Source organism: Topomyia yanbarensis, chromosome 2 (assembly GCF_030247195.1).
Source record: "Topomyia yanbarensis strain Yona2022 chromosome 2, ASM3024719v1, whole genome shotgun sequence".
Taxonomy (NCBI): domain Eukaryota; kingdom Metazoa; phylum Arthropoda; class Insecta; order Diptera; family Culicidae; genus Topomyia; species Topomyia yanbarensis.
In genome coordinates this window covers 34,062,183-34,077,151 of record NC_080671.1, presented here as the reverse complement: position 1 = coordinate 34,077,151, position 14,969 = coordinate 34,062,183, and the positions used below count along the sequence as shown (strand labels likewise).

Below are 14,969 nucleotides of genomic sequence, written 5' to 3'. Positions count from 1 at the left end.
GCGTCCGTTTGCAATCCAGATCTGTCATGATTTTTGAATACAGCGTAAGCGTAACTGCGTACCAAAGGTAAACAAATTGCAAATTCCCTGCGCGGAAAAATAAAACAACCCAAAGAATCCCGAATAGAATTTTACAATCCCGTATAAATAAATACCATTCCAGAAATCTTTGGAACCATTTCTAAACTATTCATATAATACTCATAATATTAGGAATACTATTGATATAGGGTAACCAACCGAATTTGGACCCTGTTAATGTATTTGCCTCCTACACTGCCAACCCTCTAAGAACGGTTGGTTTCAAAATCGTCCAATGAAGGACGTTCGTTGGACCAATTTTGACATCGTCCAAATAACCGTTCAACAAACGTCCATCGTTGGACCCGTGTTGAACGATTTTGAAACAATTTTTTGGACGTCTCAGTGGGAAGTTTCTCTGCATTTCGACATAGATTTTTCATTAGGGCTTAAATCGCAAATGTAAACAAACTGCGTTTTCGCTATTACGACATTATGCAACAAAAATACTACAAGATTGAGGTGAAAATTAGTTAAAATGGTTTTTAGTTCGATGTATAATTAAAGAAAACAAAACGGCGAAACATGCATTTTCTTCGAGATTTCGAGTTAGGCCCTTCTTCTCATATGGAATATAAAGGCCAAACTTACATTTTTAGACAGAAGCGGGCGTACGGTTATTATTCACAAATAAAAGAATAAACGGCGGTTCTATTATATAAATGATAAGCAATATCTACTATGATCATGTCTACTCGATAGTTGTTGCACATAAACATTCGAATATTTCGATATTTTCATGAAATTTAAAGAAAAGATTCACGCGCCCTTTCTTTTACATTGGGTTTCTATGCGCCCATTTGCTGAGCCCTATTAAAAAGTATACTGTCAAGCTCGCCTATTTACCCAGCCCTACCCAGCAAGACAGAGTCAGTTTAGCCCATTTACCGCGCCCTTTTGAAAATTATGTACACAGTTTAGCCCTTCCGCAAATGGTGGTTGCTGAAGGGCGAAATCACGACTGGGATGCAAATTGGGCGTAAGCATTTTTTTAGTTTCTACCTACTAAAAGCACATAAGAATTAAATTCTTTGTTATATTGTCATAAGGTTTAACGAAAAATGCTTCCGGAAAAACACGGCCATAAAGTAATTTATACCTACAATAAAAACTACATTTAGAAAAGCTTCGCCGAATATTGAAACTGATTTTTCTCCATTTGAGTACATTGCGACTTAGGCCCTAATGAAAGATCTGTGTCGATTTGTTTAGTTTGATGCAGCAATTACATTCCTTGGGCAGAGATGCCACATTGAAATCTGTGTTTCGGTCAAAAAAATCTTTTTACCATCTGTGATGACTGAAACAGGAAAAAAAAATCTGTGAAAATCTGTGATAGATTTCCCAAAAAACTGTGAAAAATAACGATATTTCCAAAAATCTGTGGAAATCTGTGAAATTTTCATCAAAATGCCAAAAATCTGTCTGTGAAAAAGAGTCTGTGATCAAAAAAGGTGCAAAAAATCTGTGACAATACAGAAAAATCTGGGATTATGGTAACGCTGTCCTTGGGTTGTCTATTAAGTTTAAATATCATTAGTTCATCTCTAATTGTTTAAAATTAAGCAGAATCCACAGTTTTCAAAAATATCACCGAAAACGTTTCTTTTTTTAAACGATAGCCAAGAGGAACCGGTGGAAATGATACATTTTCAAATTGGATTTAAATGTACAATTATATTTTTTATCGATTTAATTAGTTTGTCTGATTTGGTATTATGCATGTTACGTGTTTAAAAAGGATTCTTCGTAATGTTTCATCTAAAAAATCTTAAATAAATGGTGTCCACAATGTCTTAAAACATTGATATCAACTTATTTTGGACACCCCTCGATTTTCTTTCTTGACAGCTTTTTGTTTATCGAGTTAGAATAATCAAAAAGTGAAAAATTTCGTAACGGTAGGTCGCCTGCTCTTTTTGGTCAAATTATTTAAAAATGTTCAAACCAATGGATGTCGATAATCAAACGATTGAGGAACATTTCATTGAAGACCATAACGTGACCAAAGAGGAGACTTCTGAAATCCACGTTAAAAAACATTTGTAGTTCGCATTTGTTGAATTCGACGAGCTATATGTTGACAAATCTAAGAGACAATGGATGTCGATAATCAAACGATTGAGGAACATTTCATTGAAAACCATAATGTGACCAAAGAGGAGACTTCTGAAATCCACGTTAAAAAACATTTGTAGTTCGCATTTGTTGAATTCGACAAGCTATATGTTGACAAATCTAAGAGACATATCACAGCTAAATAATGATAATAAGAGTGTGCTTGCTGAATTACTAGAATCGCCTGAAACACTCACACGAACATCACGATTCAAGCGACGTAGTACTGCTGTTTTAACATTGCGCCGAACAGTTGAAGGCGAAAACTGAAGAAAAAAGGAAAGTAAAGGAAGAGAAACAAAGAAAAACTGAGCTTAGAAAGAATAACAAGAAACCACCTCGTAAACAAAAGAATTAAAAATTAATATTTAGTACAAGCAGATTCCTGACGAACTTTGAACCTTGATTTATCATCCACTTGAGGATGTTACTCCATAATATTGCTACAGATGAATTGTTACACGAAATATATTATTGTTAACTCTATTGCATAACATTTAATACTGCTTTGTTAAGTCTGCAGTAACCTAATTGTACCGAGAGTTGTTCTATTTCTCAAAATGATAGAACTAAAAAAATACTTCATGCAGTCAGCCTTCCACATAAAGATTAATGTACCATTTTTGATTGGCAGTCACTGATTTGCTTATGTTCTTCTTTCATGCATTAAATATACTGCAAAGAGAACGAGTCAGTAGCTCAGTTTAGTAGAAAAAACTTCACTGTTTCCAAAATATATTCAGTCACATTGAGTGTCTCCAAAATATGCTGTCCAAATTAATGTGGAAGGGTCTGAAATGTGAAAAATTCATGCTGTGAAGAAATGTCTTTTTCGAGTTTATGTCAATGTATAAAACATCCATTGACAGTTTTCTTTCAAGAACAGTAATTTTGGAGCAGACTCGTGCATGTATTGCATTAAAAACATAGGCAAGCAAATATTTTTTGACGTTCACGTAATTTCACTTCCTCTAGGGGTCCAAAATTGGTTGGTTACCCTATTCCACCATTATACTATATACTATACAATATGTGGAATCGTTGGACTGTATGGGTTAAAGTTCGTGTATATTTTTTATTAGAGTACATACCAACGACACGACTAGACACTGTTATTCCAAAACTGTATCACAAATCTGACTACCCCTCAGTGACTCAGGTAACTGGTAATGTCAAATATGACGTTTGATTAGAAAATGCATGAAACTAGCAGCACTTATGAATCTGTTATTTTCTTTTAACAATCTGTTAATACGCTCCTATAGTTACCGTTGCTTCTCCTGGTTACGCAGGAAAGAATAATATGACAACAACCAAACTTTTTTCAAAACATGATACTATTTGGTGTGTACGGATTAAAAATAAAAGTCATTAGTTAAGCAACGAACCGTAATGTTCGCTGTGATGGCCTCTGGAAATCCACGGTGTTTAAAAATATCCAGATGCGCCGTTGGTTTTACTGACCGGTGAGTTGCTTTCCATTTGCATTTTTTTGTTTAAAGATCAGTATTCCAAACAATGCTATTGTATTTTCAGATTCACTTCTGATAAAGATATGGTTCATGTTGGGTTTTTTCTTGGTGCTACGCCGGTGTAGTGCAAAAAAGCACTGACTACACCCAAGTTTTAATGAGTGTAGCACATACTACACCGGTGTAGAACAAAGTCAAAAACGAAAACTCTATAAGATTGATGAAGGTATCCCAATTTGACACATCAACGGGTGGCCAAGAAGTCCCAAAAGGAATCTTCCAGTTTCAATCTGGTAGCAACTTTCGGATATTTGTTTATATAATGACTTGGCCTCTGGAGGAATCCTTATCGCGCCCTTGTCGTTGGTCCTCGTGTGCAGCACTCAGTGCATGCAATCGCCGTCCGCAGTGCGTCACCCGTCGTGGGCCAACCCTGCCGCAGCTAATAGGATCGTTGCCGCTCCGAAAGGCTATCAATCATCTGAACAGCGCATCAACAACGGTGAAATGAATTAGCATGTGTACCACTACGCACTGGTGGCTCGCATCAAGCACCTTATGAATCGCCCGTTAGAGAATCGAAATACATAACATGTTTACCCAACACCCAGTGTTGGTCCACAGATAACGCAATATCACCGGTCGTGCACCAATACTTCATCATAGATTTCGGTCTTCTGCAGTTCGGAAGAAATTATATAAGAGAAAGGCTTAGATAACGTCACAAAGGTATGATAGCATTCGATGGATCACGAAAGTTATCTCGACAGAAATGAGCAGAACGATTTCGTTTTCTGCGTTTTTCATTGGGTTTGTTCCAGTACCAGGAGAAACTGGAAGTACTCCGGATCAAATAGATAGAAAACCGTTCATGTATTCTGTTCTTCTCTTTTTCTCCCGGTAGTCCGAAGTAAAAAGGTGCAAGTATTTTTGGCTCCTGTTTACTCCGGAGCAGCTTCAGCGTACCCATTATTTCTGCAGATGTGATTTCAGCTACCCAGCCTGAACATGTTTTAAAACAGAAAAAATCAAGAAACGTTGAGGAATGTTAACCTTACAAACAACTTTTTATAAGGAATGTATAAAACGAAACTGGATTTCCCTTGTGGCTGGTATAGCCTGGAACGAAACATTTTCTTCCCATGCTCGAAGTTTTCTCCTAATAATTTTCACTATTCAAGACGAAATCACGTTGTCCTGTAACGCAGTATAACGAACCAAGCAAGTCGTTGGGCCGCCTTCGAGACCATCCGATGCAAAATAAATAAAAACTGCTGAAAATCTGGTTACTCAAAGCTAGCCGTTGATTGTATTTATATATTTAAATAGTATATAAATTATTCTACACCGCATACATATCGACCGGAAAATAACCCGATGTCGGTCACCAATCAATTGCAGAGAAAGGTAAACTTTAGCGGTTTGCTGCATAAACTTATTATTATCTAAAATCTGTTCGAATAAATAAAACAATAAATAAAACAACAAACTGTAAATAAAATAGAAAAAAAAATCGTTTCTAACTTCCGGGAAAGCCATACGAACTCCATACATGTAGTTCTCAATCTAGTACAATCATCTGAATTCGAAGCCATCTCAATAGTTAGTTTGAAAGATGTTTCTCTGCCTCAGGTGTACGATCATACACGATGTGGACAGATAATTTGCCAATCACGCTGACAAGTTTTCTCTGCCCCGTTGATGGAAAAATTCGGATGACGGCAGTGACGCATTGGGATCATGTTTAATCCTCGCTGTTGCTATGTCATTTCGCTGTCATCTGCGGGCGATATTCAGATACGTCGAAATTAATAACATCACAGACCGACAGTCTTTTCCTTAGCTAATAGTATTCTTGTCCTGCAAAAAATTAAAAGAGGTTTGAAATTGTCACTTTCAACAAACCACCGTCATCATCAAAGATACGAAAATATATCTGCTATCACTGGGCAGGTTCTTGACAAAATGCTTCGAGGCTCCGAAATAGCAAATGCAGTCCATACGTAACTGTGAATACTTCGCAATAGATTGTGAGCTTCTTTGTTCTTCTTCATGTTCTAGTTATTTTCCGTTGGCCTATTTCCGCTACGAAGGTAAACACTGATGCCAGAGAGGTGACTTCACTATCTGGACTAGATATCTCATGGACTGGGGACCAACGGTTTAACTTTCCTTCCGATAGAAGCGTGCCCGCAGATTTTTATTTTCACCACAGAAAAATCTCAACGACTTCGGCTGGGATTGAATTTCTTCGTTGATGATAACAAAGTTTCTAGTGCCAATCCCGATTTGTTGACAAGTATTTTGTTAAAAGTTACTGTACCATAATCGAGCTTGAACTAAGCTACAGCCTAGGTAAATCACATAACGGGCAGGCTTTTTTCTGATTAGTCAGGTGCCTAGAATATGTATTTTTATCAATCAAGTTGTAATCGTAAATATGCTAATTTTTTGAATAACTTTTAATGGAATTTTCAATAGACTCATTTAAACTTTAAGGAACAAGAATACTCTTCGTAACCATCGCTGCAGCTAGTTTGTACTGTATCTGTTCAGATATTAGTTGGTTTTTGAAAATTCGAGGTGTACATGGAGACACACAAGATAATACTTACGTTTAAAAAGTGATAATCTGAAACCTAGCATGTTTTCCATCATTTTTTTCACTCCACTGTGCTTTAAAATTAAAAAAAAGTTATTAAATGAACATTAGAACCAATTTGAAACTCAATTTAAACAGAAAATAACTTGGTTGCTATACACAGCAACTGAAAATCAAAACAAGGAAGGGTTGCTGAAAAACTATTTTTTTCGGTCACATCGAGGGGTGACTAAATGCATTGGTAACTGGCAGTGGAAGACTCGGACACTTTTTCTTATGAAAATTTCACAGAGTTTCAGGTCGTGTCGTTGGTACATACCCTGATAAACATCGTATGATTTAAGAGCCAGACAACCTGTTCAGGATATCATCCAAACAATATGTGGTATCGTTGGACTATATGGGTTAAAGTTTGTGTATAATATTTTTTTATTAGGATAACCACCCCCTTTTTTCACTGTAAAAGTCGATTTTACTTTGAAATTTACTGTAGAAACGTTGAAGTTTATTGTTTTTGTATTGTAGCAGAACACTAGAACTTACTGTAAATTATTGTAAAATTACTGTACTATCAAAGTGAAAATCATGGTTTTGTTATTGTACATTTCTATTCAGAATACTTTTGAGTAAATACGCTGAATCCCTCTGGATATCGAGTCTTCATCCAGAGGGAATCTGCATCGTTACTTTTGAGCTGAGACGAGACATGCAAATAGCAAAAAAATTTAACGTCAAATGCAGCCTTGGGGTACTGTCAAATGCAGCCAGTCCATTTAAACTATGTGAGGCAAAAAAGAGGCTATGTGAGACGAACAATAGAATGAACAGAAAAAAGAAAAAGAAAACATCTATCGGCAAGACCCGTCCCAGCTTTTGAGTTGTGCGTCGCTTTTGCACTTATTACGGCCAATTTCTTCACTGGATGAAAACCGGTTTTCACTACAAACACTTTTTATAACAGACTTGCGGAGAGAAAAAACAGTATAACTAGCAACCATGAGTGTATCACGGCATCACGGAAGCTCCCACCCGGTCAACAACTGATTGAGTCGGAATCGGTTGTTGCGTTTGAGTTGGAATCCATACTGACTCCATTCAGAAATCCGAACCGGTTCCAAAATGGGTTTAACTGGGCATGCGCTTTGCATGGGCTTCTTCTTGTACTTCCCCTCTCAAAACCTGTTTGGCTTAGAAAAACTTTAGAAAGAGAACTGCGGAGACTCCATTTTGGGTCGATTGGATTCGCGTTTAGCTGTCAAAAAACGAATCCAATCGAACATTGCCTATCCTTATAACATTGAACGTGTTGCCATACAATGCTGGGGCATACGTTGCCAAAAGTGCTGTTTTTTCTCCGCAATTCTCTTACTATGAGTTTTTCTAGTTTGGCTGCACTTTTTGACAATTCGTTTGGCTGCAATTTTTGACACTTCGATAGTCTGTGTATAAATTGTCTGTAGTTTTCACTGAAAACCAGCTTTCGGATAGCTGGGAAGCAATTAATCGAAAACGGTTTTCAGCGAAAACTGGTTTTCATCCATGCGTGGCGTTTACAGCCAATTTCTTCACTTTCGTTGAAACCCGGTTTTAGGCTAATTGGTCACCAGCAACCTGGAAACTGGTTTTCAGCGAAAACCGGTTTTCATCCAGTGAAGACATTGGCCGTTAGTGTTGTCAAAAACAAAACGAGTGATTCGACTCAGTCGAGGTCTTCCGTGGAATAAGATACTTTTGAGTTGTTTGGGATATACTCAAAATTAGGTAGATTCAACTTCAGTTTAAGGATCTTGAACTCAAGGTTGATTATAAAAAACCTATCAATAAGTTGTGATTTTTGCCGTGGTTTAAGGGAAACTATCTTCAAAAAGGTTTACCTAATTTTACCTTATTCCACGATACCCCGAGATTGCGTCAAAAGAACTTAATTTTTGGTACTTTTTCGTATGCGTGTGCCCTTTCCCTCACCCCTCCCTAACGCATTTTAGCACGCACATTTTGCTCGGGCCAGTAGATGGCCCAAAATGATTTCATCCGCCACCGGCGAGTAAATGGCAGAAGTATGAAAATAACGCTACTTTTTTGATTTTTTTCAGCTGCTGATGGCTGACACTTCTTCTTCCTCTAGTTCTAGTTATTTTCCGTCGGCCTTTTTCTGCTACGAGGCAAACCACCGACGCCAGAGGGGTGACACTCCCATTATCTGGACAAGATATTGACCCACCAACCCACGGACCGGGGACTAACGGCTTTACTTCCCTTTCGAAGGAAGGTGTGACCACAGTTTTTTTTTCACCTCAGAAAGATCTCAACGACCTCAGCTGGGATTGAACCCAGACCAACTGGGTTGAGGGGCGGTCACGCTTATCATTAGAACCAGAGAAAATACGATTGTCGCTGGTTCCATTTTGCAGTTTTCAATTACAACCAGAATGTTCTGTATCTACTCAATTACCCCGGAACATAAGAAAGGAAATTTACATTCAAAATGCTCGAGAAACTTCACAAAAAGTAATAAAAGTTTCCTCGTTTTAGAGTACAGCAAAATTTTCCACAATTTTTTTTCTCACTATTTCTATTGCTATCATTAACATAAGGTTGGCCGATTTATTTTTGCAATTTGAGTGAATTACGTATTACCTGGGATTGAACTATTATCTGATATTGTAAATATTTAGAGTACTTATGCAAAAGATTGCAATGGAAATAATAAATTTATGTTCTAAATATTTACAAGAGAAGGGTTCCTAACACTTTACAATATATCGCAACAATCCCACACAAGGTCTATTTACTACATTGTTAATAAGCGAAACCATTTCAGATATTGTTTAACATTCGAACCATTAACATGACCATCAACATGTACAATATCACATATGGTTACAGTAATGGATATTGTTCTTTAGTAATTTAACCATTCAATTCGTCGTTACTATTGGGGATATTGTAGAACTATTGTTATATTCATTGAATAAAATCAAATTTCAAATTGTAGGAACAATACAATAGTTTCAGCTCTAATGGTTACTATATCCCATAATATAGGTTTATTTTTTGGACTATGTTACAAATGGTTTTTAACTATGCGGGATACCATGTCACCGTATGTAAGATAAGATAAGGTAACTGCTAGCATCGAGGGATTGCCCTTCCTATGATCATTCTCAGGGATAGACCGTTCCAACATCAAATTATGGTCTTGTCAAACTGCAAATGACGTGAAAATCCAAGATGGTACCAGATAAGGTATAGGTATACGTAAAGCGAGAGTTTTGGTTTTACGATTGGCAAGATCAACATTGCGTAAATACTGATTCACTTCCCAAAAAAGAGGTTAATAAAAACGAAATTAATTAAAACAATGTTTTGAATATAGAAACTAGTGCTTTCAGCCTCTCAAAGCGTTTGCCACCAAAAATATTATTGTACACACATGCATACACCTTATGCAGATTATCTTGAATCTGTTTTGCGTTTGTCAAATCTGCCACTCTTCTTATTCTTATCCGGACACGCTCTTTTTCCCTTTGGGGCAGACCCTCGGCTAGCATCAGCTTCCTGCGTGTGGGTGTCGAAAGGACAGATGCGAAGCGGCGGAAGGTGCCGAATACTTTCTTTGTGATATCTCGACAAACATGTCAAATGGTCCTAAGTGCAAATGTGAGTCTCTCTTTGTTTACTTTCTCTTTCGATTATTACGGCGTCAGCATAAAACTTTTCAATATTGCTTCAGGATATATCGAAAAACTAGTATATTATGCTAAGAGTTAATGTCGTTGAGTTAATGAACAAACGTATAAGGACGAGTTATTAGCGAAAGAGAAAGTAAACAAGAGAAACTGTCATTTTCACTTAGGACCATTTGACATGTTTGGCTAGATATAATAATTATTCACCTGTGTCGCCCATTTTAAGATGCAGTCAATTTTTAATCCTAGATTGGTGACTTCTTTGGACAGCGGGATAATCTCTCCGCAAAACGAGATCCTGCTTTGAGGTGTGATGTTAATGCTTTGGTGAGTCATAAAAAGCAGGTCAGTTGATTACAGACCATTAAATATATTAGGTTCCAATTTTGAACAATTTTATTGCAATGGTTTAAGAATTTATTCTCCGTGTCATATCATAAATGTACATGTCTGTAAATCTGGCATCACGGGCAAAAGAACCAAAACAAATTCCTCCTTTTGACAGAACTGTTCTTCCTTTACGTAATTGCACTATTAAAAATTTTGTACTGCACCGCCGTTAGCTGTACACCTGTTGTTTACCTTGATAATATTCACAATAAATTCGATCCACATTTAATATGGAAACGCTATGCAGAACTTGTACGGTGAATATAGACACTCAAAATTCATCGATGTCTGTGTTCAGTGATACACAAACAGGAGATACGATTGCTTCATTGCTTTTGAAATATTGTTGCTTGGAGGTAGGTTTATATGCTTTCAGGTAAACTGCCGATATCAGTCAAACCAACTGAAGTTCTACACAAAGAAGTGTAATAAATTATAACATGTATCTTTTAGATTACAGAAAATGATTCATTGCCAAAAAATATATGTGCAGCGTGCGTGGAAGAATTACTTGCTTTTACGAATTTCCATCGCAAGTGCGAATATTCGGAACAAACATTTTGCCAGATGCTAAAAGAAACAAAATTCGACGTCCTAATAGAAAACAACGACATTGTTGAACAAAAATCAACTGTCGAAACATTAAAGACTGAACTACTTTTAGTCAATGAAACCGACAGCAATCAACTATTTCCAGTGGACCAGCAAGCCGATGGTGATGTTGACAAACTACAATGGTGCTACAATGTAATCGAAATGATGAGTTTTCGATGTTGCTTATGCTCGGGTATTTTCTATAGTCAAGAAGATCATCAAGAACATATTGAGTTGGCGCATGGAATTGTGTTTCCAGAGGTTTCAAATGTTCAAAATCAGCCAGTATGCTTCATATGCCTTCAAGCATATGCTAGTTCGGAGGATTTGGAGGTACACCAAGGAAAGAGCTTGATTGAGCTATTCCAGTGCAATAATTGCGACGACATCTATGACACCGTTGACAACGTTGCACAGCATTATGAACAAACACATCTGGCTTCGAACGATAATGAAAATTCTTTTGGTTCATTGGAGAAATTGACCGAAAAACCTCCTTTAAGAAAAAACATTTCAAAGATGAAAGCATCAGAACGTTACTGTTGTGTTACACATTGCCACGAATGTTTTCCAGATGAACAACACTTGATTTCTCACGCACAGAAGAAACATGAACTTAAATTGAAGTATAATCAAGAGAAGAACTCATCAGGTAAACCATACGTCTGTCTTGTTTGCTTCCGTTCTTTTGGGACCATGAAAAATCTCAAAGTGCACCAGTTCGTGCGTGCTAACAATACCCAGGGCAAACACTTTTCCTGTGTACATTGTTCATTCCGTACGGTTAGTCGTAGTTTGTTGACAGTTCATGAAAGATCCAAGCATAGTGGAGAACGGCCATTCAAATGCTGCTACTGTGATAAGCGGTTTTTCAGTGACCTCCATCTCAAGAATCACATGATATGCCACTCATCGGAGCGTCCTTTTTCATGCTCGTTTTGCCAGAAAAGTTTCAGCAGGAAGCGCAATATGGAAGAACACATCCGTTCGTGCCACTCCGAAGACAAACCATACGCATGTGACTCCTGTCCAGCCCGATTCAAGGTGCCTCAACATCTTCGTATTCACGCCAGAATCCACTCGGGAGAAAAGCCGTACAAGTGCTCGTACTGCGATAATAGCTATTCCCACATATCGGATCGCAAACGTCATGAGATGGTTCACACCGGTGAAAAACCGTACAAATGCAGCAGCTGCGAAGCGGCATTTACCAGGAAGCGCACATTGAAGATCCACGAACGAACTCATTCGGGTGAACGACCTTTCTGCTGTGAGATTTGCGGAAAAGGATTCTGCCAGAACGCTACGCTCAAGAAACATATGGAACGTCATGTGCGCATTGATGAGGATGTTTCCGTGTCGGTGGAAATGCTTGCAGATTATGATTGTTCTTAGCAGCGTAATTGTTTGCAAATGTACCCAATTTGAGGTAATAAAGACTTGTTTGCTAGCTACCAGTGGTGGAAATACTTATTGCTGGGGCTGACTAGGACAGAAAGGAGAAAATGCGATCAAACTAAATTTAATGTTACGTTTAACTGCCAATTGAACATATCAATAGAAAATTGATTGTTGAATATGAATTGGTAGTAGATTTACCAGTAGACAGAAGTTCGTCCAGATCTTGAACTTTTTATTTACCGAGCTGAACTTAGCTGATAGAAGAACATTTTTTTCTTTGCACCCTTTAAATTAAAATTTTGCAAACATTCAAAACAGTGTCATCCAACCAAAGGCTACCGAAAAATGTAGATTTCATTTCTTAGATAATCGCCTATATTTTAAAAACGAATGCACAAACTTACCTCAACCTCTATCGCTGCCGTGTTGTTTTTTCAAGTGTATCACCAGTTCGCGCCGTCGGACATACGCTGCCGTACACTGGTCACACTTGTGCGGTTTTTCTCCCGTGTGTTTGGATCGTTCATGTCGTGCCCGATCTGTGGCATGAGCGAATCGTCTTTCGCATCCTTCCCTACAGGCAAACGGTTTTTCACCCGTATGTACTCGTACATGAATATCCATCGCTTCTTTGGTTCGCAACTTTTTCGGACAGAACTGACACTCCCAGGGGAAAACATCTCCATGGACGTTTCGGCAGTGGCGCTTCATCAACGCTTCATCTCGGAAACTTAGCTTACAGCCGGGTTCAGTGCAAGGAACATTTTCAAAGGGAACGTGGATTTTACGGTGATGTTTCAATACCGATGACTTGCGAAAAGCCTTTCCACAAACATCACACTCATATTCCGGTGGCTGCTGGCTGTGTTCCTTTAGCTCGTGATCTCGCAGAGCATGTAGCTTGTAAAAGTTTTGACCACATTCTTGGCAAACGTGCTCTTCACGATTTTGCTTGTAGAATTGGTGTTGCATCAGCTTGGCATTGTTTTCGAAGGTTCTCTGGCAAATGGAACATATATATTTCGCAGTATCAAAGGAATCTTGCAAACAAGATAGTTCGTTTTCTCGCCGTTTGCCGTCGTGGACTTGATGCACATGTGCCATTAGTTTTTCATGATTCTCAAAACTTTCCCAACATCGTACGAAACAACAAAAATTTGTTGTGGCCGATTTCTGTGTCACACTCGCACGTGATCTTTTACGAGTCGTAAAGCTAACAGCTGCCTTATTGAGATGATTCTTCTGAGCAACCCCTGTTGGCGTTTCCTTTTCGCTTACAAACTTTTCCGACCTTAATCGGTGTTCAAGGCTATTTGCTTGATGCTTCTCCAGATGGTTCTTTTGAACAAACGGCTCATCACAAATTGTGCAAAGAAAAATATCACTGCACGAGTAGAAATCGATGTGCTTGGATAATTGATCTTGCGTTGGGTACTTCTGGTAGCATGTAGGACAGGTGTAACTGCTGTCCGGATAGTAGTTATGTGCATGCGTCGCTTTTGAATGTTTCATCAAATCATCTCTGCTCGCAGCAATGAAACTACACCCACAGCATCGTTCTCCATTAATTTCAAAATACTCGAAATCAACGAAATTCAACCTCTGAGCAATTCTGTTCTCAGAGGGTACCTGAAAGGAGAACCTATTTTCTACCTCCTCCACCGTATCGTCTATCGCTTCCAGCGAGTATTCGGGTTGTTGAGATTCACCTTTCACATGGCGTAAATGTTGGGGTGCCTCATTTATGTGGGTTGAAGGAACTGATAAGCTTTTACTGCTGTTAGAACTTCCGTCATCGTCAATTTTATTCGAATCAACCGCTGTATCCTCTTCCAAATATTCATATACAAAATTATCCTCGTCAGCCGTCTCAATTTTAATGTCGTTGGTTGTCGGCGATTCAAGTAGGTTCCTATAACAGGTAAAAGGGAAAAATGCGGAAAATACTGAGTGTTTAAGAAAATTTACCTCACAATCGACTGTAACACTTTTTCTGCTTCTTGAATTTGCGTTCGAAATGCTATGCTAGATTGCAGCTTTTCAGAACATTCATTGCAAATGTGTGATGGTTTTCCATCATTTATTTCGACCTAAAAGATATAGTAATTAATGTTATTGAAAACGATACACAGCTAGTATACACCACTCAAAAACTACGTGATGAAACTGAAATAAATGAACAGAGTAGTGTGAATCTCAAAAATGAAACTTCCATCTATAGTCAGGACAAGGAAATTGTATATTTTCTTTGTGTTGATTATAGGTGGAAATTGATAGGGTGTCGCAATCGATTAAATCACAATTATAACTAACTGTAGTATTCATGTTTTCTGTACAAACGATACAATGCTCTTCCTTGACCTGATATTAGGTATACAAATGTAACCAACGCGGTATCGTAAGCTAATAAATTTCAATTACAAGAATATAAACTATGCACTTACCGGAACATTCGCAAAATCAGACAACAGCTCATATAGACTTTTTCCATTTTGTTCGTCAATACCAGACAGGGGAACCGTCGGTAGCCCATTGCAAATACGACAAGAAGAAACGAGATGCTTATTCTCCATTAAAATGTTGGCTAAAATTTAATAAACGATTTAAACTCTATACGCCAAC

The 14,969-nt window shown here is 37.9% G+C and overlaps 2 protein-coding genes across 2 annotated transcripts; one reads left to right on the top strand and one right to left on the bottom strand.

Moving 5' to 3' along the window:
• Positions 1-10,467: 10,467 nt before the first annotated feature.
• Positions 10,468-12,470, top strand: LOC131682471 (zinc finger protein 260-like). Its single transcript, XM_058963949.1, has 2 exons — positions 10,468-10,708; positions 10,806-12,470. Exons 1-2 carry the CDS (start codon positions 10,583-10,585, stop codon positions 12,339-12,341), a joined length of 1,662 nt encoding a protein of 553 aa, XP_058819932.1. The 5' UTR covers positions 10,468-10,582; the 3' UTR covers positions 12,342-12,470.
• A 229-nt stretch (positions 12,471-12,699) lies between these two features.
• LOC131682956 (zinc finger protein 845-like) lies at positions 12,700-14,969 on the bottom strand. The gene is made up of 3 exons (XM_058964789.1): positions 14,792-14,969; positions 14,316-14,437; positions 12,700-14,259 (listed from the first exon to the last, which is right to left on the bottom strand). The coding sequence occupies exons 1-3, from the start codon at positions 14,918-14,920 to the stop codon at positions 12,753-12,755; spliced, it is 1,758 nt and encodes a 585-aa protein (XP_058820772.1). The 5' UTR covers positions 14,921-14,969; the 3' UTR covers positions 12,700-12,752.

What these genes read in the sequence shown, in the direction of transcription:
- LOC131682471 (XM_058963949.1), top strand. Translation starts at nt 10,583, where the DNA reads ATGGAAACGCTATGCAGAACTTGTACGGTGAATATAGACACTCAAAAT. An exon ending in TGAAATATTGTTGCTTGGAG is followed by an intron (nt 10,709 to 10,805) that starts GTAGGTTTATAT and finishes TGTATCTTTTAG; the next exon opens with ATTACAGAAAATGATTCATT.
- LOC131682956 (XM_058964789.1), bottom strand. Translation starts at nt 14,920, where the DNA reads ATGGAGAATAAGCATCTCGTTTCTTCTTGTCGTATTTGCAATGGGCTA. An exon ending in CTGATTTTGCGAATGTTCCG is followed by an intron (nt 14,438 to 14,791) that starts GTAAGTGCATAG and finishes TATATCTTTTAG; the next exon opens with GTCGAAATAAATGATGGAAA. An exon ending in GTGTTACAGTCGATTGTGAG is followed by an intron (nt 14,260 to 14,315) that starts GTAAATTTTCTT and finishes TACCTGTTATAG; the next exon opens with GAACCTACTTGAATCGCCGA.